Below are 26753 nucleotides of genomic sequence, written 5' to 3' on the forward strand. Positions count from 1 at the left end.
AACTTTTCTTCTACATCTTCCAGCTTTCTTTTCTGGTACTGTCCACTCACTGCCTGTCCCTTTAAACTACTGTTCTACCCTCTTAACACCTTCAACACATCCCAGGCTTCTTTTATCCTTCCATCATCCCCCTACCTCTGTTCAGTGGTCCCCTCTGTGGCCAGTGTCCCCTAAGTACTAGCCAGACTTTTGACTAAACTTTATTCCAAGTTCATATCCCGAGTTAGCGAGTCCCAAGTTGGGCGGGTGAGTAGTATCCTCCCTCTGTTTATCGTGCCTAAGACAGCAGACTGCTTTGCATATAACAGTACATTTCAAGGGATCCATGAGTTCATTCATTCATTCCAACAGTGCTAATTATGCGATGAGCTCACAACCCATTCACCCCCTCTCATTTGTCCGTGTCTTTTCCCAAATCCTCGTGGCTCATCCAACGTGCTAGAGCCTTCCTCAGGGTCTTCTGACACTCTGCGGGCACCACTGCAACATTCAGGTCGTAGGTTACCCCTCAGCTGGTTTTGCGACCAGCTCCCTTTCTTTTCCACCACATATTTCTAGGTGGTTTTCGTCATGCTGTCTCTAGCACACGGGTCATTGTTGAGAGTGTATTGCAAATCACTTCTAGCCTCCATGTGCAGTCTTTTTTTTTTCCTCTGGGTCATTGTGATTCTGTGGAAATCATGATGCTCCATGACCTACAGCCATACTAGAGTCTTTGAGACATAAAACAGGGAGACATATTTGCTGAACTTGCTCACCTCTGTCCCACACAGGGTCTACATAGAAGGACTCCTGAGGTCCTTCTGCATCAAGTCCCAGAATACTAACAGAATCACTGTGATAAGATCCATGGCCACTCAAAAGAGCTCATTCTAATAGTGCACACATGGAAAAGGAAAAAAAAATGACAACACAGGGCTAAAGAATGCCCATTGTACAGACTCCCATCTCCGCCATATTTTGGCTGTGTGACCCTGTGCAAATCACTTAACCTTTCTGTGCTCCAGGCAACTAAGGCTCTAAGTTGAGAAGAATGTGCAAATTTGTGTGTGTGGGAGGGGGGAGGATTGGAGGCAGAGAGGAGGAGAGGTGTTTCTTCATCCACAAACTCCTTATACCAATGAAAATCACAGGTCCATTCCCCATCCCTTCTGACATAGTTGAATGGGGCTGTCTACTGAGTTAGTCCGTTGGTACCCACAGACAGGCGTAGACTGCAGGTGGGCACTGATGTGGGCCCAAAACTGAGTAGGAGCAGAGCAGCCTGGGAAGAACTGGGAAAACTGCACAACAGGATCCTGACACAAAAGCTCACTGCAATGCGATCTCATTATCAGATAACATTTGTCTATCACTTACACAGTGCCTGGCACACAGTAGGTGCTTAAATGCTTGTTCCTTCCCTCTCCTCCCCTGTGATACAATATAAATAGGATCTTTTGGAAAGAGGTACATTCTTAAAAGTAACAGCTGAATCTTTTAAAAAACGTTTGTTTTTTTTTTAAGACCTGTTGGTCTAATACCTAACTTCCACCCTCCTGACCACCCCCCCTCCCCCCCGGCCAATATTAATGTGCAAAAGTGAGAATTAGTTTTAGGAACCCTTCACTGGGCTGGAAACAGAGACTCCTGGGTTTCATTCTTAGTTCTCTCCCTGATGGGCACAGCAATACCATGTCCTCCTTCTTGGATGCAACCTTATCCTCCACATCTGTTCCTTCGTCCTCACTCTGTGACTCAGTCTCCGATGCCTGACCCTACATAATAACAATCTCAGGTATGTAGAACTACATTGGACAAAGTGCACTCATGTACACATCATCCGATCTTCATTACTCATTAGAAAGAACATATGTTCAGAAAGGTTGGGGGTCTTGTCTAGGCTCGCTCAGCTTTTCACGGGCCAAGCTGGGATCAAAATGGCCCATGTCTAAAGTCTATATTCTCCACCCCAGGGTTCTTCCCCCACATTTCCTTGGCCCTCTTGGTATGAGCCTTCCACCCTTCCTCTGTCCCCTTTATTGATCTAGAGCCCTGAGGGAGGATTCCCATCTGGGGCCTCTCCCAAGAGCCCAGATGATGCAGTTGGGAATAAGGGATATAGGAAAGTGTGAGAGAAAGAAAGAGGCCAGTTCCCACAGACCCTGGGGAGGTGGGAAGTCCCAGGGGATCTGCAGTGATTTCCTGTCCCCTGCTTGGAAATGTAAGCCTACCAGTTTTTTATGTTGGGTCTAGGGAGGGGGTGGGGCAGGTTGGAGGTCTTTAGGCTTCTGAGACAAACACTAGGCTTTTGGTGGATGAGGACAGAGAGACTGGAATTGGAAGAAGGGGAATTCAAGGGGTAGCAACAGAGGCATCTTAGTGGAAAAGGAAATCTCTACTGGCATATATGCTCAAGGATCATTTTATTGGTAGGGTTCCAAGATCCACCTTTCCATTTCCTTCTCTTGCTAACAAAGGATAAGCATTTCCTATAGATTCCTAGGTTCCATGGCCAGTCCTGACAGATGCCTGCCTTGGGCTCTGTCCAGCTTCCTGAAACTTGTCCATGTATCTCACAAGCAGATGTCCCCCAGGAAGCCTTTGAAAGGTGAGAGGGGCCCAACTGTTGCTACTTTTCCTCCCTAAACAAATCTCATGGGCCAACAGGAGTGCTGGAGGTGATCAGATTCTGAGGAGGTCCCTTCTTCCCTTTTTCCTATTCACAGGGTAATTAACTCCAGCAGCTGAATCTACGACCCCGCCCCCCACGGGTGACCATCATACTGCCCAGGATCTCCACGGGAGAGCTATATGGCTAGGATCCATCGGTGGTTCCAACCAAGCACAGCTGAGTGTGGGAAACTTCAAGGCAGGAGCAGGAAGCTGTGTGGAGAGCAGCTGGCTTAGTGTGCTGTGTGGGGGGATCTGGCCTTCGGTAACTGGTGTCAGTTCTCCCTGCCTCCCTTCCCCCAAACACATTACATTTCCCACTTTACCCCTAATACAAGGGAGTCTGGCTCTGCTCTAATCCTTATGTTCATTGGTGCCTGAGATGAACCAGGATGGCCTAGGTTCCTAATCACTCCTGCCTCCATCTGTTCCCAACACTTTGGGCCTGGAGTTCCCAGCAGATGGGGGGTTAAAGCTGATGTTCCATTCTTTTCACTCCCCTCCCCTCGTTCACTTCAAAATCTCCATAAAACCCAAGCTACTGTTCCCCTGACCCCAAAGTGGTAGCTCAGCTCTAGTTCTAAACAGCTTTAGGATAGTGAACACAGGCTCAGGCCCAGCTCTCCAGTCCTCCCTTTCACCACCACCACTAAGGTATGTGCCCACATGCCAGGGTTTCCCTGGAGTTGAGCAGCCCTTATTGTCCCTGGAGGTGCAGAGTTCATCTACACCAGCCCCAGCTCCTAGAAGGAAAAAAACTAGGTCTTTACAAATCCAGATTTAGCAAAAGCTGGATGTTCCGATGGTTAGAACTGGGGAGTCAAACATCTGTTGCCTGGGACTTTGGGTACCCCAGCAGAGGTTAAAAAGGAGTGTTGGGGGACATTGGGGACAAGATTTTTTACTTTCTACCACTTGGAGGGGGGTAAAGATTGGGAGGGAGATTGGAGAAAAGGGGCAGGGGGAAAGGCAGGAGGTAAAAGTATAGGAAGCATGGGAAAATTGGTTTATTTTGACAGAAAACTAATGTATAAACTTATATGCAAAACAGCATGTAAATTATACCTGATTAAAATGTTGAGTCTCTCTCTCTGATACTTGGGCACAAAGGCCCTATCCAGGATACTTTCAGGTCCAGTGGGATCCATGAAGCTCCCTATTCTTCCCTCCCTCTTTCCCTCCCTCCACCCCCCTTGCAATGACTTCTTCCAGACAGCTTGAGATCATAATCTCAAGGAAGGAGCTGAGGGAGAGGGAGGGGAGCAGGGGAAAAAAAATCATTGAAAGGAAGATGGGAAGGGAGAGGAAAGTTATAAGAAGGGAGTTGTAGAGCGTTGGCGAATATGGACAACAGCAGACAGAGTGGTTCAGTCATCTACTGAAAAGTACTCATTGGTCACTCTTCCAGAGAGGTGGCCCTGAGCATGAGAGGTGAAGGGCCTTAGCTGTCTGACCCTTCTTTTTCCAGCCCAACAGCCAGGTGAGAGGAAGAAACAAGGAAAACCTCAAGGATTCTGATTTTGGGACCCATCTTTTCAGGGCTGGGTTGGGGCCCCAGCATCTGGGTCCAGGACCATGTCTGCTAAAAAGGACTGGTGGGTGCCACCTGAAGGTGAGGGCGAGGGGAGCGTCTCTGAGAAGCTACTGAGGAAATCCAAGGAGTCACCACTGGTACCTGTGGGTGAGTTGGGGATAGGGATGGGGAAAGTAGCCAACCAAGTTCTTGGAGGCTAGGGTCCAGATAATGAACATACCAACACCACCCACCGAGCAACAACCAGGAGCTGGTTGACCAGGAGTAGTAGCCTAAGGACAGAGAGGGTGCCGAGGAACAGGAGAAAGGAGTGTTTTATACCGAAACACTGAGCAACAAAGGAATAGCCAAGGGGGTGAAAGGAAGAGAGAAGTTAGCATACAAGTTACAGGGTTGGCTGGCATACAGACTCTTAAGAGTTAAATTACATGAAGGGTCAGAGGAGCTAGCACCAATCCAAGTTCCTGAGGGGCACCCTAAAAATAAACATGGAGAATCAGAAAAAGCTGTCAGGCAACATGGAGGCACTGGCAGTGACTAAGGGTGTGCTTGCTGAAGTGAGTTAAGGGGATAAGGTACAGGGTGTTGTGGGGGAACTGAGGGGAAACAGTCTAGTCAGGCAGCTCTGAAGTCAACTGAAACCCCCTCTGGCTTTGTCCTAACAGCTTACAACCCCCTCTGCCCGGGGGGTGGGGGGCATGTTCTCTTTGCATAGGCCTAGGGGGCTGTCTGGTGGTGACAGCTTATGGCATTTACCGGCTAAAGGCCCGAGGCCCTCTCAAGATGTCTCTACACCTGATTCACACTCGAGTGGCAGCTCAGGCCTGTGCTGTGGGAGCCATCATGTTAGGTGAGTAGGCAACAGAGCAAGGGCCCCTAAAATCTAGCTTGATGCCCTAATACTTCAGGGGCTGTAAGAGACCAACCTCCTTCTCCAAACCCTGTGGGCAGTCCAGCTTCCCAGCAGGAGCCACAAATATAGACTAGCCTTCAGGGTCCAAACTCTATAAATTTCTTCTCTTTCATAGCTATGCAGGTAGAGCCTGTTTTGCCACTCAAGGTGGGCAAATGCAGCAAAGCCCAGGTTTGCTAATAGCCAGTTGGCGACCCCATCCCCCCTCCATCGGTACATCATCAACCTGAGAAGATGGGGGAAGAGATTCAGGGAACAGGGAGAAAGGATTAGGAGCAGTCAGGTGTTCAGAGCAGCTGCTGTGACTTGGGGCAGAAAGATGAGAGAGGAAGTAAAACCCCCAGGGGCCTGGAGATAGTGGAGCTCCAGGGTTTTGGAAGCTGTGCTAGCTCCTGCTCCCTGGCCAGCTGGAGGTGGCATGAGGGCTCTGACCACAAGGGGCTATCTCTGTCCTTTCCTCTCATACAGGTGCAGTGTACACCATGTACTGTGACTACATCAAGAGGCCAGCACATGATGCTGAGGAGAAGTAGGAGCTGTACGGAGGCTGGGACAGTCAGACTCCTTCAGAGGAGTCCCTTGTATGCTTCCTTATAATAAAGTGATTCTGAGGATAAGCAACAGTCTGTTCTTAACACAGGGAAGCACTCAAGTAGGTGGTGGTGGCAGCTGGTGTGAGGGCTTAGAAGAGGGAGCTGGGGGGGGGCAGCAATCAGGACTTCGGCCACTTAGTTCACAGGATCAGAGTTAGAGCTGGTGGGGCCTAAGAGGTCATCTAGGTCTCCCCCCCACCCCCACTCCCCTCGTTTTGGAGATGAGGAAGCCCAGGTTCAGCTAAATACTAAGTGAAACAGCTGGGATTTGAACTCAGATCCTTTGACTCCAATCCAGAATCCTTTCCTCTCTACCACGATGTCACTGGGGATTCCTAGGGAGGACTTGTGCATGCTGAAAATTTAAGCATAAGCATAATCCCTGCATCAGGAGTCCCAGTTCCCTCCCTCACCTCCCACCTCCACCTCCTTCTACAAGAAAAAAAAATATGAATGATTAGAGAGTTCATAGAAATGTTAATTTAAGAGAGGCTGCAAGTAGTGACCACCCCTTAACAAGCCTCCCTGGGCATCGACAGAGAAGGGGAGCCCTGTGCTAGAAGCCAGAGCCAGCAGGACCATCTTTGAAGTTCTGTATCTCTTCAGCCAAAAGCAAGTGCCAGGGGTAAGAGCAAGGCTGAAGAGATTTGGTAAGAGAAGGAAAGGGGTGAGAGGAAAAGGACCAGACAAAGACCAGAATGTTCTGTTCATTTACAAACAATGTTTAGGGTCAAACTTGTAAAAATAAAATTCCATCTAAATCCCAGGACAGGGCTTCTCAGGGTCAGACATTTTCCTTCTCTTCTTCCCCCTTGAGGTTTGAGCCTCACCCCCTTTTCACTCCCTGGGGAATAGAGCTAATAAGCAGAGACCATGGAAAGACCTAAGAGGTCAAGTGTTCCTCCCTTCCTGGAGAGTCTGTAGAGACAGCTTACTGGCTGTTGAAAAAGTCGACAGCATTTCTTCTCTCCCCCTACTCCACCAACAGCAACTGCAAAGGCAAAGCCACTTGGTCCAACACCCCAAAGCTGAGCCTCCCAGGCTCTGCTGTCCTGGAAGTGCTGCCCACGACTGAGTTTGGGGAGCTGCCAGAAGCATCCCCCCAGCTCACATGGGGTAGTTGAGAACCACATCCTGCTTGGCAAGCTCCAACAACATGGGATCATCGAAGAACTTGCTGATGCTCACATCCTCACTCAGACCCTAGAGTTGGGGAAGGAAAGGCCAGGATGAGTCCTGGGGAAAAGCTGATCTGTGCTCTAGTAGCGAGGGAGGGAAAGGTGAAATGTAAGCTGAGCCCATACAAAGCTCTGGACAAGGCAGGCTGTTTCAGAAAGAGCAATGATTTCTCATGGGGGGTGGGGTGGGAAGACTTTTCTATGTCCCTCCCATCCTAGCAAGAAAGTATCTCCCAGTGCCTGCAGCTGTTAGGAAAGGGGTAGAAATCCCACATACCACTGCTTTACCTAGTGGTCCCCTGGGAGAGGAATCCCTAAGAATGGAGACTGACTTTTATTGAGAACACTGAGTACAGGATGGGCAAAGGGAAACATATACCTTCCTACGACGGGTCTTGATCATGAACTCCCGGGCCAGGTGAGGGGCTGGCTGTGGCTCCAGGGGACGGATGACAATGCTTTTATCCAATGGGTCACCAGGTACAATCTAAAACATAGCAGGCCATATATGAGAATGGGAAGGCTCCCATGTCCTGGGGTGCAACCATCTTACCAGAGCTGTGGAAATGTGTCACCTCCCCCTAAATCTCACCTGCCAATGGTGGAAGACAGACAGAGAGAAGGCTTGTCCCTGGGTATGGGTCCGGAGGTCAGTTTCAAAACCAAATGAGTCAATAGCTGGGATGAAGGCCTTGATGGTATAAAGTGGAGAGCCTGGGATAGGTGCATCCTGTGTCACATGGCCTCTGAGACAGACAGAGAGACAGACAGAAGTTGAGCCCCATGCCTTGGGAAGACAGTCAAGGAAGCACTAACCATTGGCCAATCCTAAATCTACCCCAAACCAAAGCTATCATCTTATAAGAAAAAGAAAACGGATGTTAGACATTAAGTAGAGCGCTCTCGGTGGGCTTCTTCTAGGGCCACAAGATAATCTTCTTTAGACAAGAAGTAAGAGTTGGAGTCCAGCTGGAATTAGGGTTAGAGGCCTTCCTCTGAAAGTCACTCTTTAGACTGTCCCCAATCTTCCCTCATTCCCCAAGCTGGTGGTTAAGTGTCCCTCTCTGGAGATGACCAAGAGCTAAGGTGGCAGAGAGTCAATAGGGACTTCTCTTTACAGGCAGCTGGGAGAACAGGACACCCTTTAGAACCTGGGAACCCCTGCTGCTTATTCCTTTGGGGAAATTAGCTCAGCATGCCTGGTCTTGAGCCAGGCAAAATGGTTCCTTTCTTCTTCCCCACTAAAGCTGGGTCACCTCTCACACTCTGAGTCTATCCCTAGGATGCTAGATTTGTTCACCTGCGCCTGGCCAAGACAGTGTAGACTGCAGAGACACAGTCCGCAGGGGCCTGAACTTCCACAAAGTAGTAGGGCTCCATTAGACGAGGGGTAGCCTGCAACAAAGGCAAAAAAAAAGAAGTCCTCAACTATGCTCAAAAGGCTATAAATATGTGCATACCATTTGACCCAGTAATACTACTTCTAGGGCTATATTCCAAAGGGGAAAAGGACCCACTTGTACAAAAAAATTTATAGCAGTTCTTTTTGTGGTGGCAAATAATTGGAAATTGAGGGGATGCCCATCAACTGGGGAATGGCTGAACAAGCTGTGGTATATGAATGTAATGGAACACTATTGTGCTATAAGAAATGATGAGCAGGCAGACTTCAGAAAAACCTGGACTTATATGAACTAATGCTGAGTGAGGGGAGCAGAACCAGGAGAACATTGTACACAGTTACAGACACATTGTGTGATGACTAACTTTGATAGACTTGGCTCTTTTCAGCAATGCAAGGTTCTAAGACAACTCTTAAAGACTCACGATGGAAAATGCCACTCACATCCAGAGAAAGAATTACGGAGTCTGAATGCAGATTGAAACACACTATTTACTCTCTCTTTTGTTTTATTTCTTCTTTCTCGTGGTTTATAATTCTTCTTTGCAACATGTTTAATGTGAATGTATATGTAGAGCCTATATCAGATTGCATGCCGTCTTGGGGAGGGGGGAAGGGGAGAGGGAAAGGAGGGAGAAAAGATTTGGAACTAAAAAGCTTGTGAAACTGAATGTTGTAAACTAAAAATAAATTTTTAAAAACTCTGAACTATTAATTAAAAAACAGTCCTCAGCTTGGGAAGAGGTGAAGAGGGGAACCAAAGAGAATGGATAGGCAAGGCCAAGGTGGAAGGCAGAGGCCTGGAATCTCCCAAGGGCTCAACCTTCCACATATATTCTCAATTGTTGTTTGGGTCAAGTGTCTTCTAAAGATGGACAGGGCACTGGCTTCCCTCATCCCCCAAGAGGTAACCTCAACCCCATTATGTCTGCTCCATACCATAAGGAAGGCAGAATAGACAACCCTCCTGGCAGTGGGAATGATCTGGCCTCCGCCCCGGTGCAGTGGTTCCTGGGCAACAACCGCATCCAGGATCTTGAACTTCACATTGCGAATCACTAGGAATGAAGAGAAATGGATGGAGCGTGAGATGAAGAAGGCCAAAAGCTGAAAAATTCAGTGGTGGTTCAAGTGAACAGCATGTGACAGAAAATCCTAAGGAGGGAATTCTACTAGGCTATGCGGGGGTTTCAGATAGCTGGCCAGTATCAGTTTTGGGCCTGAATCAGAGATTACATCCTCTCTAACAATCTGGCAAGCCCAGCTACTGTGGCCTGCTTCTTTGTATGAGTGTAAATGGCTATTTTTCTCCAACCACCCGAAATATGACCACCCCCCCACTCTTGTCTCAGCAGATCTGAAGGGCATCTTCTGGATCTGGAGACACAAGCTTGTGCCAGGTTGGAGGCACCCAGTACAGAATGAATGAGGGAGTCTGGAGCAGGGTATAGGTCTGCCCTCTGCTTTTCAATCTGGTCCACTGCCCAGGTCTCAGAGATGGTGAGATGACAGCATTCCCTACTGCTTGGTAAGAGGCCTCTACTAGTAGTTGGTGAACTTACACTCATCACACAGGGGCCCTTCTCTGGTGCCCCATTGGAAACCTTGGACAATGCTATCCTTCACTGAGCCCAGCAGAGCTTTATCCACCTGCAGAAAAACATGAAGGCATCTTAACTCCCACCATTGTTCATGGGACCAATAGGCTTAGAGGAGAATAAGAAAATAGTTAAACCTGAGAGAGGTCTTCTATTCCATAAGGGGATCTCAAAGCTCTTCAAGGAATTGGGAGAACATTTTCAGTATCTCTTCTCATCAAGAGCTGCCCCCTCCCCACATAGTTCTCCTGAGTAAACCACCCACCATTTCCCCTGTACCTCTGAGGGCAAAGTGTCATCTACTAGGATGTTGGGGCCAGTGGCATCAGGGCCAAAGGCCCAGATGGAACGGGCTGCCAGCAAATCCCAGTCATACTTTGTCTGGAAGAACTCGCCTAGCTTCTTCCTGGTAGGAGGAGGAGAAAGTAGGGGTGTTAGGGATGGCTCCATTGCAACTGGCCTTTTTGATAAGTGGTCTTTTTTGATCAGTGGTCCTTCTCTGGGGGATTATAATTAAATCTTCCTTATCCTCCTCCCTGTACATGGGTAGGTTATAGTGGTAACAGCAGGGGAATGCTGATAAAGCACCTCTCTGACCATACTGACACCTTCCCAGGAGGTCAGTATTGGTAGAGATAAGACAGATGCCACTTCCCTCTGTTGCCCTTTATCCATTCTCCCATCAATTCTGGAACAAAACCCCATTCCCACCTGTTCCAAGTGATCTGTACTACTTCATTCTCTATGTCCTCAGCCAGACCCTTCTCGAGAGGCTCAGCAATCATGGTGATCTTGTTCCTGTGTAGAAAAAAATGGGTTAATATGGAAAGGTCAAAACAAGGCGAGGAGAAAAGTCACTCCGAGTAAAAGGGAATGAAAGAAACCTGGTGATGTAAATTGACTGGCAAAATATGATTATACACTAATGAGAAACTAAAGTGTATGAAAGGAAAAACAATACTAATAGTCAAATGTATGTATATATGTATGTATATATTTTGATCTGCTCGCTACTTCTGAAATCACTTTGTTTTTAAAAGTAGGTTCTGAGATAAATTCTTAAAATCATCATATGACTGTAGGAAAGCATAAGGGAATGGAGGAGGGAACACAAAAATCTGCCCAAAGGCACAGGTGCTGAGGAAGATGGGGATACTAGTTCTTGCCAAAATCATAAATTTAGAGTCCTGCCTTCTATCCTATATGGCAGGAATTGGCTTGCATGCAAGCTGAAAGTCTTAGTGACTGTGTGAAGAGATATCCACAACCCCACTTACTTCTTATTGGGTGTTTCAGCAAAGCACTTGAGGGAAGAAGTTTCTACCACTGTCTCACAAAATGTGACAACTGGGTCAGCAACCTGGGAAAGAGAAGATGAGCAGTTAGGGGATGACCTGCTGGGTTAAGACAGGACTCTGCCACCCAAAAAGAAATCAGGAGCTCCAGGGCCTACTCCTCTTAGGAATCCCCTCAGCTGGGCAAAGCAGCAACTAATAACTTAAAAAGAATAATACAGGGACAATTGGTGTGCTTGCAGTACCATAAGAAACCCCCAAAAAAGGGAGCAGAGAAGAAAAAGGAAAGAGAAGGAATCCTGTGGCTTTTGTTGTCGTTGTTCAAATCCTAACACTAACAGATGAGCCCCACAAAGCTGACAGGATAACAGTGGTGGCCCGAGGATCCCAAGTCCTTCTTGAGGTCCCACAACAGTCTATCCCTTTGGAAAGCCAACATCCTCCACTTGGTCAACACTAGAACAAGGGACTGGAGGGAGAACTCAGACATTACCAATCACTAAGAGGAACTCAGAGGAACTTCTATGGAATGGGAAACAGATGCCCAAACAAAGGATAGAACTTGCTTATGAAGATAAAGATGACTTATAGGAACTGATGCTGGGTGAAGTGAGCAGAACCAGGAGTACATTGTACACAGTAACAGCAATATTGTGTGATGATCGACTGTGACTGCCTCAGCTATTCTCAGCAAAGATTGATCAATACTGGATTCAGACAATTCCAAAGGACTTAGAATGAAAAATGCTATCTGTCTCCAGAGAAAGAACTGGTGGAATCTGAATGCAGGTTAAAGCAAACTTTTTAAACTTTGTTTCTTGTTTACCACATCTTTCCTGTCAGACTGGCTAACATGGCAAAACAGGAAAATGATAAGTGCTGGAGAAGATATGGGAAAATTGGAACACTGTTACATTGTTGGTGGAATGGTGAACTGATCCAGCCATTCTGGAGAGCAATTTGGAAGTATGCCCAAAGGGCTATAAAAATGTGCCTACCCTTTGACTCAGCAATACCATGATATCCCAAAGAGATCATACAAGTGGGAAAAGGACCCACTCATGCAAAAATATTTATAGCAGCTCTTTTCGTGGTGGCAAAGAATTGGAAATCCAGGGGATGCGCATCAATCGAGGAATGGCTAAACAAGTCATGGTATATGAATGTAATGGAATACTATTGTGCTATAAGAAATAAGGAGCAGATGGACTTCATGATAACCTGGAAAGACTTACATCATCTGATGCTGAGTGAGGGGAGCAGAACCAGGAAAACATTATACATGATTATAGACACACGGTACCTGTGATGACTAACTTTGATAGACTTGGCTCTTCTCAGCAATACAAGGTTCTAAGATAGCTCCAAAAGCTACCCACATCCAGGGAAAGAACTACAGAGTCTGAATGCAGATTGAGGCAAACTATTTGCTTTTTTTCTTTTTTGGTTTTGTTTCTTCTTTCTCATGGTTCATTCCATTGGTTATAATTCTTCTTTACAACCTGACTATTGTGAAAATAAGTTTAATGTGAAGGTATATGTAGAACCTATATTGGATTACATTCCATCTTGTGGGGTAGGGAGGAAGAGAAGAAAATTTGGAACTTAAAAACTTGTGGAACTAAGTGTTATAAACTAAAAACAAGAAATAAATTTTTAAAAAATGCCTAAGAAAAAAATAAAATAAAATGCTAATGCATATAATGAACTATAAAAAAACATTCATTTCTTGTTTTTATTATTTTTTTCTTTTGGTCTGTCTTCTTTGCAACATGGCTAATATGGAGATATGTTTTGCACAACTACACATGTATAATCTATATCGAACTGCTTGCCTTCTCAAGGGGGGAAGAAAGTTTGGACCTCAAAATTAAAAAAAATGAATGTTAAAAATTATTACAAGGAATTAGGGGAAAAAATAAAATATAAAAATTAAAAAAAAAAGAAAAAGATGACTCAGGGAGAGACCTGGAGCTCTAAAGCAAGCAGGGCTGGCACCCACTCTCTTCTTGCAACTAACTACTGCAGGCTTATGATTGGGCCCTTTAGGGCACAGTACCAAGGGAACAGAGGGAAATGCCAACCTTATTCCCACTGTTACTCTGTGTTCTCCTGCCCTATCAAAAATTAGGGTGGGAAATAAAGGAGTGGGGAAAAAGGACAACAGATATAAATACCACCCAACGAAACTGGCACCAAAGAGGAACTCACAAAAAGAGGGGGCTACCCTTTGCTAAAAATTATCTCAGAAATAAAGGAACTCTTTCTAAAATTTTGCTCTGGGGTCCCAACATTGATATGCTCCAAGAGAATAGGACAAATAGGTACAGATACCTCCCCACCAAGCTTCTCTTAGTCCCTCAGACTCCCTTTGTTCCCTTCCATCCCTAGCATTTTCAAGGAGAAATATGTTGCTTTCACTGGGAAAAACTAGTCTTGAACTAGAAGCCAAGCCACCCACCAGGCAGGGAAGGCTAGGGAAAAGGTCCATGACGTCACCTTGATGTCTATTTCTGAGTACATCTTCCGTAAGTCATGCATCACGCAGTCCAGATAGAGCTCCCCAGTGCCCAGGATCACATGTTCCCCAGATTCTTCCACCTGAAATACAGTAGTTCTTGTAAAGATCTCGGTCTGGGGCTCAACAATGCCAGCAACCACTGATATAGTCAGGATTAAGAAGACCAAGGAGGAGGAACTCAGTATCCCATTACCTTTGCATAGGGTTAGCCTTTCTTAAAAGGTGACACTTAAGAAGTACAGGTGATCAATTCAAACCACACCTTGGCCAGTTACAAAGTTGATTAGGGTTTAACATCCACCAGACCACACAGGTTTTGAAATCAAAAACAAACAAAACTCTGTGTCATGGTCACAGCCCTAAGTCAGCCTCTAACTCTGTCACTAAAGAGAGCATGGCTAGCTCAACACAACTCAGCAGTCCACCTCCATGTTAAAGGACAGCAAAGGAGCTGGTAGGCATTCTGCAGTGACAGGGGTATAGAGCAGTACAGGCAGAAACCAGAGCCAAAGACAGGCTAGCAGAGTGATTGCAGAGATGTCGGCTTGAAGCTAAATTTGCTCCTGTCTCTTATGGCACCAACATGGCAGCTATGGGGTATGAGTCTACAGGGCCTAGGACGCACCTTGGTGGTGAGGGACGGGTAGCTCTTGTTGACTTTACGCAGGCCATCCAGCATCTTGGGCAGCTCAGAGGGGTTGACCGGTTCCACAGCAATCTTGATGACTGAAGTGGTATTGAATTTCAAAGGCCGGAAGATCTGAGCCTGAGATTCAAAACACAGAGAAGTGAGGCCACCTGGCCTAAGTGGCAGCTCACATAGAATAGAGGATTGGCTCAGGAATAGGAGCCAGTATTGGGTGTTTTTGTCAGAAGCTCAAATGGTTCTGAGCAGCCTAAAAATCTGTTTCACCTTACGGATCCTGGGGAGTCAGGAGGATCCACAGATAAAGAGAGGGCTCCCTGAGCATACCCTTACCATCAAAAACTTCCTTGTGCAAAGAGAAAACCAGTGAGGTCTGACCTCTGTCAAGCCAGTGTCAGAGCCCAGGTTTCCTGTTAAGTCTTTGTGGCTCTGGTGTTCATGGCTAACATTGACTTTTGCCCTCAAAAACCATGAAAATTGCTAACAATCTTGGCTGCTATTTCACAAAGCCCTACCTCCTCATTGCCTCGGGGCTCAGTGATTGTGGCAGTCTTCACAATGGGTTGATCCACACCCTCAATCAAAACCCAGTTGCCTGCAGGAACTCGGTTCACTTCTATGTGGTACCTGGAACCCAACGTAACAATGACACAAGTAGGGCACATCAAGCAGTAGTTTCTTGAGGTGCAACACAGAACAAGGAACTGAGCATACTAATTATATGAAAGCTACTCTCCACATCAGCAGGCTCCTTTGCCTCAGCTATACTCTAGGGAATGTATACGGATTAGGAGTCAGGAAATGCAAGCTGGGAGGTAGACAGAGGGTACTGCAATCAAGGGACAGGCCTCTTGTGGCCCTTGAGCCTTCTCATTTTCCCAGGGCAGACATCAAAATCAAGAAATGACAGGCAGCTCAGTATACACCTTGGGGAGGCGTATAGCAGTCACATCTCTGCCACACGACAGACCATGGAGCTAAGCTTAGAGTAGAGAGTGATTTTTGAGGTTATAGGCTAGGCCAGGAGTGTTAAATTCAAATACAAACAAGGCCAGTAACCATACATGAGGCCCAACTCTGAGGGCCGTATGATGCAGAAAACCATATTAACATAATTTATGTATTACTATGTTTTTATGTTTTATTAAATATTTCCCAATTTCATCTTAATCTGGTTCGGGTCCCATTTGGGAGTGTTGCAGGTTTGACACCTTTAGGTTGGGCTACAGAAAAGAATGGAAATCCTCCTATAGAGAGGTTCAACCACAACTCAAAAGCAAAGCCCTTGGAACCCATGAAGAGGGTTCTCTACCATGGGAATCAGATACTACAAGTTGAGAGGAGTTTCCTTAACCACATTGTAGAGAAATAGACTGCCTCCATTTTCCTTCAAGAGACAGACTGACTCCTCCTCCTTATACCCTGGACAGCACTAATATGGATGCTGGCGCCACCTGGTGGTACCTCGCAACAGAAATCCACAGCCGGCCCACAGTACAGATCTGGGAATCCTCTTCATCTTCCAATGTATAGTTTTCCCCAAGCACCTTCACTGGCTGCCCAGCATGGATGGTGCCACTGAGCACCCGCCCAAAGGCATGGAACTGTACCCCATCATCAGTACTGTACATCTTGGTGGTGTGGCACATTAGAGGCCCCTGGCAGAGAAAGAGAGAACAGTCCTATTTATCTATTCCGGCACGAGAACATGCCAGCTTCCTGGGGCTGGGATGAATTTTCTGGGCATTGCACAAGAAGAACTTTGCTTTCTTTTGGGAGAAAGCAAAGCTCAACACTACTGTCCACAGTCAACAAAAAGACCAAGTGAGAGCTGAGCGCAGATAATTACTCCATTTTTTTGAGAGGAAAAGAACCAGGGAACAGAAAAGAATGGGGTTCTTTCTGCCAAAAATATGAATCCTGACGCTCAGCTGTCTTTATCTTCATGTTATGAATGCTCAGGTGAGGAATGGCAGAAAAAGACAGAAAGGCCAGTATGGAGAATGCAGTAGGAGGGGAAAAGGCAGAAGAAAAGCAAGGAGCAGAGGAAGAGGGAGGGGTGGGGGAGCAAGGGAGTAAGCCACATAGGTCTCCTTACGTCAGGATCACAGTCGCTCATGGCCTCACCAAGGTCTGAATCTACACCGCCAGTGTAAGTATGCTCAATCTTGGGCTTGGCGCCCACCTTTGGAGAAGGTATATGCTGCACACACATATCTACAAAGCCTGTGATGAGAGAGAAAGAGAATGCCATGGTGATCCCCTCTCCCTCAAGGAAAGGCCATCCATTCAGAGAGGGTGTAGAGTGGCCAACAAACAGGACCATTCATTGGACTGCGCAGGGGCAAGGTCATCCTGGTGATGGGTTACTAATACTCATCTAGCAAAAGATTTTTAAGTTCAATCCAAAGGTCTAGGAAGATGATTCCTTATCCAGGTATTTATTCAGATTATACACTGAACCAGACATCCCATGCTCCCTTCCCTCATCTAACCCTTCAGAATAATCCCTGATCAAACTCCTTTCTTTGAAGCACTGTATTCTATTTCTATTGAAAATGTGTTTTTTCTAGTTTCTCTATTTAACTGTTAGCAGTTCTCTCTAAGAATAGGAAAATTTCCCATCTTTACTACGATCTCATGATGTATGAACATCTTGTACCTCCAGGGCACAATTAGCACAATCGCTAACCAACAATACCTGACTGGGGAGTTTCTGAATCAGTCCATCTAAAACAAGTTGTACCAGGCTATGGAGCCCTCTAAAAAGGGCCACATTTATCCTTGCTCTCTCCTGAGATGCAAATCAGCTCCTTGGTGATTTCAATGTCTAGGTCCCAATGATACCATCCATCAAGGACAGAGGTAAAAAAAACATATGGCTGTGTGGCCACCGAGTGTGCCCTCTTAAAGACCGTCCCCAAGCATTTCCAGGGTGGGTAACTGATCTCTAGTATCTCTTGGGACTCCGGACTATTTATTACCTGTGAACTCCCCAAAGAACTTTTTGCAGACCAGCCTAAGGAGAGGACGTATGTTCAGCTTCAGCTCCTCTTTGGTCAGGTGGATGCCCAGTTCATCCAGGGTTCTCGGGAGGCTGGTGTCCACATCTCCCACAACCTATCATGACATAAAGTCACTAACACGGTCAGTCAAAGATGGCTCCAGGATGTGACCCCAGAAAAATAAATGGGCAAGGAGCCCTGGGGGGCTGTTGGTTTGCTGTATGTATGTAGTGAGGCCATGAGGGTCCAAAGAACAACTGCAAGAGTCCCTGGGGCTGAAGCTGCCACCAAGGATGACAGTGAGGGGACAGAGAGGAATTTTACTTTAGTTCTCCCCGCCCCCCGCCTGGTACAGGAAAATTATGGCCTGCTCTGGTGAGAGGTCCCTTGGAAGGACTGGTCACTGACTGGAAAAGAATAGACAGGCTCTCCCAAAAGCTGGTCTTCATTCAAGGAGATTGAGGGCTCTCAGTGCTGCCACCCTATGTCTAAAAGCAGCATTTCATCTCGGCTAGGCAATCACCCACACCTCCTCTGACAGTGTGATTTAGAGCATCAGAGCTCTGTGAGGAACCAAAAAAGGTCACTTGGCAGTGACCACATGTAGCACAGGGCTGGACATATATCACCCTTCCTCAAGGCAAGGCTGAACCTAAATCATTCCCAGGGCTCTCAGGGTCTATAGGGAGGGTGAGTCTATCAATTTCTTTCATTAACCCTAGCTGGTCATTCAAAGTTCTCTTACAACCTGGCCCCAACTCAGCTTTATTTTGCACATCTTCTCTCATGTCTCTTGTGCTCCAACCAAAATTTACACCCTTATTCACAGTGTTCCTTAATCCCACAAAGCGCCGCGCGCACCAACCCCCCCCTCCCCCCCCCCCCCCCCCCCCCCCCCCGCCCCAATCTCTACCTACTGACAGCCCACTCATCTGACAGTAAATAGTTTGAATGTGGTACAATTGGCAACAGCTGATAAAGAACTCCCCCCAGGTGAGCAATCTGAGGCACAGGTATGGAGAGCTATCTGGAGGGGACAAGTCTCTCCCAGGAGTACAAAGTTCTTCCTGACCCCCCTCCCCCCAGGAGTTCCTTGGACCTTTATCTCCTTAGTTTTATCTCCAGGTGGACAAGCCTACTCAGGGTTACTGAGCAACTCTTTTCAGACAATGGAAGGCCACAGGGAGCCATGCTCATTACTGCTGCCACTGCCGGATTTTCAGGCCAGCGATTCTGAACATTGGCAGAGACATCATCCAGCTCAAATGCCGTCTCTTCTAAGATGCCTTCGAGAAGTGACCTCTCCTTCAGCTGAGCTCAGGGCACTTTGGATTCTTTTTTTAGGCATACTAATTCATACCTTCCATACTACAAAGAAGTGGAAATGAATTAGATTCCCATTGATTTGGGAATGACTAAACAGACTGTGGTACATGAATGCAATGGAGCATTACTATGCTGTAAAAAATGACGACTTCAGAGAAACATGGGAATACCTGAATGATGCAATATGAAGTAAGCAGAAGAAGGAAAACAATTTATACAATGACAATGTTAATAGAAGGAACAACCACAACAACAAAACAAGTGAAACTGAATGCAAACCACATGCAAAATTATAATGACCAAGCCTGGTCCCAAAGAAGAGGTCTAAGCAAACACTGCTTATCAATCTATGGGTGTGGAACACTGCACAGAACGGCACACCTTTGTGAAGTCAACTAGCTTTGCTGAACTTTCCCCCCTCTTTTTCATTTTTTACAACAAGGGATGGTTTTCTGGAAAGGTTATATATACTTCCCATTTATATATTAGGAAATAGAAATGACATAAAAATGAACAATAAGCATTTATTTTAAAAAGTTTGTGAACTAATTCATCCATTCTAGTATGACATACCCCACATGAGAAAAAAAAATCTATTCAGCAAATCTTAATGAAGCCTTCTTACATGAAGCTTTGTCTAACTCCACGCCACTTCATTCTGGGTCTCCCTCAGCTCTGTAATGACTTTCAATTATGCTATTTAGCATCTATTGATAAGTAATTTTGTTTTCAATTGGATCACAAGCTGCTTGAAGACAGGAACTCTTGTCACATGCTTTTCTAATTTTTCACACATTTTCCCAGCACAAAGAGCTGGTGGTCAGCGACTACCGGCTGAATTGAATTCTCAAGGCATCCCAGGGGGATTGGCTTCCCCTAAAAGATTGTTCCTTTGTACTCAACCTCACGTTCCCTTCCCAGTCAATGGAACCTAGCACACATCATTGCTCAACAGATGCTCAAGAGAGACCAATTATGATCCTAATAAATGGTAACACACAGTAGGAAGCCACTCACCATGGCTGTGCTTCCTTGGCTCAGAAGAACAGAGCAGACCTGAGCAGGAAAGGGATGTGGGGATGTGGGGATGTGGGAGACAAACCGACATATTCACTTCCACTCACCTGAGCTAAGATCTTATAAAGCGGCTCTAAGACAAACTCCACAAAGCTCCGCTGAGAGCTGCTGGTTGGGGCCTTTTTGGTAAACTTCCGCCTAAAGGGTGAGAGACAAGAGAGCTGTGGATACCTCTGGAGTGCAGAGTGCCTATCATCCAGGGGTTTTGAAGCCAGTCAAGAGAACTGTCAAAGAATTCCTAAGGGATTCAGCTTCTGGGGTTGCCCTGGGACCTCTTCACCCTAGAAGCTCAATCTCTGAACTTCATACACTGGCAGTGTCCTCCTCCTGATAGGCTAGTTCCTCTCAGAACCTCCATTTATAGAAGAATCTCAGCCCAGAATACCCCGCTGACCATGTCCTCATTCCTGACTCTCCAGGCTTTCTCTACCATGCCCTGAGGCGGGTACCCACATCTCCCGCCTCCATCCCCCTGTTCCTCAGTTTACTTTTATGTGCCATCTTCCCCATTGAAATTTAAGTTTCTTGAGGACAAGGACTGTCTTTCTTTCTGCTACCTCGTGTTTAGCACACAGCAAGTGCTTAATAAATGCTTGCTGACATAAAGACACATCATCTCCCTGGATAGAGCCAATGAAGTCAATCTTATTTAAGGAGAAGATGGTGTTTACGCCATTGAATGCTTTGGGTTTATCTTTATGAGATCTCTTTCTCCATGTCCTCAATGACTGGGAGACAGCCTTACTGGGAAAGCAGACCACCCCCTGAGGAAAGGGAAATTCTTCATGCCACTTACGTTTTAGGATTGAAGTAAATGTCACCCCATAGCCTCTTGGCAAATTCTTGGTAATTGATGTCACCTACATGACAGGACAAAAAATGATAACCCACTTTCTGCTTGGAGTACTTGTTTGAATCCTTTCAATTATCACCACTGGCTCCTAAATAAGAGCGTCAAGATCCTTCTTTCTAAGTTTAAAAGATTTGGACCAGGGGGACATGTGAAAAGAGAGACAGAAAGAAACAACTGATCCAAAGACAGTGAGTAAGAGACAGAGTAAGACACACGTTTTTGGGCATAGCCAACATGGGGATTTGTTTTCCTTGACTATACATATTTATAAAAAAGGGCTTTGTTTTCCTTTTTCCTTTTCTTTTTTTCCTTCTATTGGGGGTGAGGGGAGGGTAATGGGACATAAAGAAATGTCAGCAGGAAAAAAAAAAAGAAGCAAGAGAAGAGAAAAGGCTGCTGGGGCTTCTTTTTAAAAGATGCAGAAAATGGAGAGAAGGCCACAAAGAAGCAGACAAAGCACAACAGCCTGGAAAGCTACAGGTTGAGTTTATTATGTATTTAAAAATTAAAGCAAGCTGTGCATAACAGAAATCAGTGGCTTCATGTACAATCTTCTTTTTCTGTTCTACTACACATATAGGAATACCCATTTTATGTGGTATTTATTAAATTCAGAATCAAAATAAGCATAACTAAGTCAACGAGACCATGCTGAGACCCAAATGCAACTCTCAGACTCCCTTGCACTCTCTAGTCTCAGTGTTTAGTGATGCATAAAGGAAAAAATGACTGACGTTTCTTCTGACTTTCTTGCACAGGGTTCTCTGCTGGCACTGACACCCCATCCCACCCCCTCACTTCTCTGTGATGCATGGGGAAGCTTGGGCTGCCGCCAGTTTTAGTAGCTCTACAGTTGCAGCCTGCCTGGACCACCTCACTTCTGCTGTCCCTCTGCGCCCACTCTGCGTGCATACAGGACCTTGTAGTAGCCAGGAAAAAATGTCAAATCTAGTCTGGAGTCTGTGACATTCCATCCCCAACCCCATCCCCCCAAAAAAAGTTTTTTCTGGTTAGGCTGTAAGCGCTGATCCTGATCACGACAGACAACTACTCAGCCCTTACGAGACTGGATTCAGTCCCAATCCAGCTGAGTCTCCCACTGGGCCAAATAATCTGAGATTCAAGGGCTCTGGGAGATTCTGCTGTTATAGTGACATCTTTAGAACTTCCTTCACATAGAAACTTTACCTGGATATCTTTCTGGTCACTTCAGACTTAATTCTAAAATCAACATAATGATCATTCTTCTATCCCCTTGTGTCCCAAACCAGCTCCATCTATTTTTGTTTGAGATTCCATCGTTTCCATAGTCACAAGACAGACATCCTTTATTATTCTTCCCCCCCTCCCACCCCCATTTAGTTCTAGTCACCAGGTCCTGTTGGTTCTTCCTCGGAATACTTCTTAGAGATATCTTTGTCATCCAATACCATTCTACTCCCAAAGACACTGCTCTAATCATCAGGCTTATTCTCTCACACCTGGACCACTGCACTAGCTTGCTATCCAGTCTCCAGCCTCTTCTCCTCACACCTGTATGTCTGATTCTCACAGCTGTTAATCCTACCCCCTTCCTGCCAGTTTCTGTATTTACTTATCTGTGATTATTTCATGTCCTCCAATAGACTGTAAGCTTTCCTGTTTATATTTGTATCCCTAACTCCAACTATAGCGGCTAGCTTAACAAATGCTTGTTGATCAATATATAACATCCACAAATGCCATATTAATCCGCTCCAAACCCCAATTTGCACATGCAGGTTCCCCACTCAAAAACCTTCCATGGCTTCTCATGGCCTACAGATAAAGCTCCAACTCCTCCGCCTGAGGCTTAAGGCCTGCATTTGACCCTTGACTATGGTGACCCCATTGCTCATCTATTGAATTCTCTGTTCCTGCCGCACTGATCTAATCATCACATGCCTAGCTCCATTCCTGTTCTCCACACCTGGAACGCCTTCCCTATTCTCTACTTGTCTGAGTCCTTAGCTTTCTTCCAAGTTCAATCCAAATCCAATTTTGGGTCTTACTCCCTCCTCTGAACTCCTGGGCCACTCACTAGTTATTACTGCTGATAACATAGATTTGGCTCTTAGCTTCTGCTGTGCTTATGTCCTCTCTCCCTAACACATCTCCAAATTCCCTGAGGGTTGGGATTGTGGCTTCCATGTCTCCTCTCTCTCCTCTTTCTCTGCATCCCCAGTGCCTGGAATAGATTATAACTAATGCAATAAACGTGTACACTGACAGTGACAAAACTAAAAGCTGCTGGTATATTCCCCTTCTGTGCTTTCCAGGATGACGTTTTCTTACACTGACACTGAGACAGAGGACAGGTATCTGTCTCTCCCACGTCTCGAAGACTTCCAACTAGGAGTTACCATCATACAGCTACGTTATAGCTGCAGAAAGGATTCCCATGATTCTGCTTTACGTTACCTGTGCTCCAACACTGTAACAGGTTCTTACTGTCTATACTAGCAAGGTCCCAGTTTGATATTAGCTTCCCACATCAGTCAGTCTATGCTTGAAAAGCCCTTCTGCAACAAGGTCCAATGTCCTCATTCATCTTTCTTTTTTCAGCTCTTAGAAAGGGGTACTTAGTGAGGTGTAATAATAAGACTTGGTATAAAACCAATTGTTCAGACTCTCCCACCAGTCTATACAGAGTCTAGGGGAAAGTGGGTTCAAATTTAGACTATATCTCCTCATTCTTTCACAAGAATAAATACATAAATATAAAGGATAAATACTGAGAAGCTTAGGGCACCAGGGAGGCTTGGATAAGAAAGCTATAGGGACTCTCAATTTGGGGAGCTGAGGCAGGCGCTCTCGAGAAGTCAAGAAGCCCATATGATAGTTCAACTAAGCACAGCCAGAAAGAGGATTATACATACCCACAGCAAATCTAATACAGAGGCTTTTTACCCAGCCCGCTCAGGACTCTAGCAAACCAAACTGAACTGCTAGAAAGGCCAATGATAATAGATGCTCCATATCTAAATAATGTGCCCCAAAGTACTCTGTTAGCTTAAAGGCATTCCTGGCTTCAGAGTATGCACCCTACCAGGAGTTTTCACCCTAAAGAATAATTCACCTTTTTCCTCATCTTTTTCCTATCATTTATATTTCTTTTAACATTCATAATTCACTTGATCCTAAGAAGTGGCCTGGGGAAGGAAAAGAGTATTCAAAATACAGGTAAAAGTCAGAAGAAAGCTCCCACAGAGGACTCTGGCAGGATGCCATGATCCTGTCCATTCAGAATGAGAAACTGTTGAAGTAAAAAAGATGGATAGCTTACCAAAGGTGTCGGCATAAATCTTGGCAAAGGAGCCCAGTGTAAAGCAGATGCTGTATTGGGAGCTGGAAAAACAGACATTGCCCAGAAGCGGAGAGAGGATCAGGTTCTCATCAGTGGAATACATGCTGAAATGGAGATGGCCACAAATAGAATGACAAGCTTGTATGGACACTTGGATGATAGGAGAGTATTGACACATGGCATGTAGCTGTGTGTGGGATAGTATCAGCACACAATCCAATCGCCTAAATGTGCTTACATAATAGGCTCAGCAATGCCAATAGCTTGGCCCGAGAGAGTGACATGATGGAACTCTTTCCTAACTCTTATTAACAAGCTGACTTCCCAGAGTTGGTAATATTAAACATAATCTTGGAAAAAGTTAACTGTGTGGGACTGACAAGGGGCAAACCAGAGGCCAAAGACAAAGATTTTTATAGTACGGAACACAAATCAACTGTGCCAAGATATGAATGACTTTTAGAGAAATGACAATTACACAAATATACTTGAAATGTTCACTAATGCAAACATGTCTTCTTGTAGGTTATCTGCTGAAAAAATTCTCCCTACTATACAGTATCATTCTGTTTTATTGTTTCAAAGCAGTGTCTTTACTTTGACTCTTCAGACTGCCTATTTTTCTTTAGACTCATAAACTGAAACATGGTGTGAGCTTAGGACTATGAGTCAGGCTCTCCTCACTCTGTCCTGATGTAAAAATCTACAGATTTAGAGTTGGAAAAAATCTAGGAGTTCGTTGGAGCAGAGCTAGTCTAATACCCTCATTTAAAGATGAGGAAACCGAGGCTCAGTGGAATTTATAAATCTGTCTAATACTATATAAATAAGTAGAAGGGCTGAGATTTGAATCTAGGTTCTGTCTCCAAAATCCAGCGTTTCTCCCATATTGTATCATAGTCTCTCACCAAATTACTTAAAATCATTATATTTTCCTCTTCTGTCAAAACAAAAACTTCCTTTCTCCCCTGCCCTGTTCTGCCTACTGATTGTTATTGCTTGTCCTTTGTTCTCAAAGAGGACCATGACATCAGGAAGGTGATGCCATGACTTGCAAGTGAATTGGATTTAAGTGAGGGACAAGCCTCACCTTCTACTCCAGAGCCATCTGGGTCCAGTGGCCAGATACAGAACAAGATGAATGGAAATGGCCCCTCTGCCTACTGAACTACTTGAGCAAAGGACAGCTTTTTCTAAGGACTTTCCCCGATCCCTTGCCAACTCCATCAGACACTAAGTCCTAACAATCTGATTATTAATCCTTTTTGCATCCCCTTGCCACTACCCTCATACATTCTCATTACCATTGTATACCAGAGGTTTCATCCTGCCTGGGCTTTACACTTGCCCTCTCTCAGCACACCAACCTGTCCTTCACAACGCTGCCAGACAAACCTCCCTAGAAGGTCATCTCTGCTCAAAATCCACCAAAAGATCCCTCTTCTATACTAAGTAAACTTTAAACTTGATTAGCCTGGCATTCAAGACCCTCTAACCTGGTGCCACCCTATTTTCCCAGCCTTACCTCAGAATGATATTTATAAGTTAGGCACTTTATATCCATCATGTCAACTGTGCAGTCACTACAACAAAGCAATCCTCCTATTCCTATCTAATTAATTCTCTATCCCACTGACCACAGTGGCTATTCTGAACCTCCTCTTCTCTCCTCAAAGCCCCCACAACAACCCCTTCCCCCATCTTTTTAGCTGAGAATCTTACCTTATATTTCACAAAACATTAAGGTGATTAGCAGAAAGCTCTCTCTTCTCCCTTTTTCCTCATCACACATCCTGCTGACATCACACCCAACTACGTCCTCCTTCACTGATGTGTCTGATGAAGCGGCGATCCTCCTCGCCAAGGCCAACGCCTCTCCATATCCTATCTGTAGCACATTGCTCTATCATCCCTACTCTAATTTTTAATCTCTCCTTACCTACTGATTCCTTTCCTATTGTTTGCAATCATGTTCAAGTCTCCTTATTCTTAAAAAATCCCTCACTAGACGCTGCCATCCCCACTAGTTCTCCCCCATTTCTCTCCTTTTCTCAGCTAACCTTCCTGAAAAAAGCCAACTGGTGGCATCTAGAACTTCTTTCCTCTCACTCTCTTCTGAACCCTCTGCAATCTGACCTCTGACCTCATCACTCAACTGAAAGTTTGCTCTCCACACTTATCGAGAGCTTTTAAATCGCCAAATCTAATGGTTTCTCCTGAATCCTCCGCACTCTTGAGCTCTCTGCAATATCTGCACTGCTGACCACTTTCTCCTCTCCTCTCGGGGTTTTCATGACATTGCTCTCTCTTGGCTCTCCTTCTCCCTGTGTGACTGCTACTTCTCAGTTTCCTTTGCTGGTTCATCTTCACATCATGACCCTAACTGGGGGCAAACCTCAAGGCTCTGATTGGACTCACCTCTTTTCTCTCTATACTCTCTCTCATTTGGTCATCCTATCAGCTCCCACTGCTTCAATCACCACCTCTGTGCAGAGGACTCCTAGATCTCCATACGCGGCTTTGGTCTCTCTCCTGAGCTCCAGTTCATCTTCATCAATGGCCTATTGGGCACCTCACACGATCTGGCTCTCTTCTGAACCTCTTCACTGCTGCTGAGGGCACCACCATCCATCCTCCTGGTGACCCGGTTTCACAACCCCAGTGCCATCCTTGATGCCTTACTCTCTTCTACCCTAAATATCTAATCCGTGGCCACAACATCTCTTGCCTCTGACCTGTTCTCCTTCTCTCAGTGACCACCTTAGTTCAGGTCCTTACCACCTCACACCGAGACAATGGTCTCCTAAATTGGTTTCTCCCTACTCTAAATACAGC

General features: G+C 45.6%; 2 protein-coding genes across 3 annotated transcripts in view; one reads left to right on the forward strand and one right to left on the reverse strand.

Moving 5' to 3' along the window:
- Positions 1 to 3219: 3219 nt before the first annotated feature.
- HIGD1B (HIG1 hypoxia inducible domain family member 1B) lies at positions 3220 to 5716 on the forward strand. 2 transcript variants are annotated; one of them, XM_036756871.1, is made up of 4 exons: positions 3220 to 3306; positions 4121 to 4333; positions 4902 to 5036; positions 5568 to 5716. In XM_036756871.1, the coding sequence occupies exons 2-4, from the start codon at positions 4228 to 4230 to the stop codon at positions 5630 to 5632; spliced, it is 306 nt and encodes a 101-aa protein (XP_036612766.1). In that variant the 5' UTR covers positions 3220 to 3306; positions 4121 to 4227; the 3' UTR covers positions 5633 to 5716. The 2 variants fall into 2 exon arrangements, with proteins under 2 accessions (XP_036612766.1, XP_036612764.1); XM_036756869.1 differs by lacking the exon at positions 3220 to 3306 and having other exon boundaries at positions 3953 to 4333.
- Positions 5717 to 6393: 677 nt separating this feature from the next.
- The window catches only part of EFTUD2 (elongation factor Tu GTP binding domain containing 2), a 47707-nt gene continuing 27347 nt past the window's right edge, over positions 6394 to 26753 (reverse strand). Inside the window, exons 11-28 of the mRNA XM_036756322.1 lie at positions 23898 to 24022; positions 20537 to 20600; positions 19788 to 19878; positions 17317 to 17452; positions 16431 to 16558; positions 15797 to 15990; positions 14848 to 14959; positions 14312 to 14452; positions 13665 to 13766; positions 11148 to 11230; positions 10582 to 10668; positions 10150 to 10276; positions 9835 to 9922; positions 9212 to 9330; positions 8171 to 8265; positions 7463 to 7616; positions 7250 to 7357; positions 6394 to 6895 (exon numbers count right to left, since the gene is read on the reverse strand). Of these exons, the coding sequence (XP_036612217.1) occupies positions 6800 to 6895; positions 7250 to 7357; positions 7463 to 7616; positions 8171 to 8265; positions 9212 to 9330; positions 9835 to 9922; positions 10150 to 10276; positions 10582 to 10668; positions 11148 to 11230; positions 13665 to 13766; positions 14312 to 14452; positions 14848 to 14959; positions 15797 to 15990; positions 16431 to 16558; positions 17317 to 17452; positions 19788 to 19878; positions 20537 to 20600; positions 23898 to 24022 (2050 nt within the window). The 3' untranslated portion in view covers positions 6394 to 6799. The remainder of the gene's footprint in view (positions 6896 to 7249; positions 7358 to 7462; positions 7617 to 8170; positions 8266 to 9211; positions 9331 to 9834; positions 9923 to 10149; positions 10277 to 10581; positions 10669 to 11147; positions 11231 to 13664; positions 13767 to 14311; positions 14453 to 14847; positions 14960 to 15796; positions 15991 to 16430; positions 16559 to 17316; positions 17453 to 19787; positions 19879 to 20536; positions 20601 to 23897; positions 24023 to 26753) is intronic.

This window comes from Trichosurus vulpecula, chromosome 4 (assembly GCF_011100635.1).
Source record: "Trichosurus vulpecula isolate mTriVul1 chromosome 4, mTriVul1.pri, whole genome shotgun sequence".
Lineage (NCBI taxonomy): Eukaryota > Metazoa > Chordata > Mammalia > Diprotodontia > Phalangeridae > Trichosurus > Trichosurus vulpecula.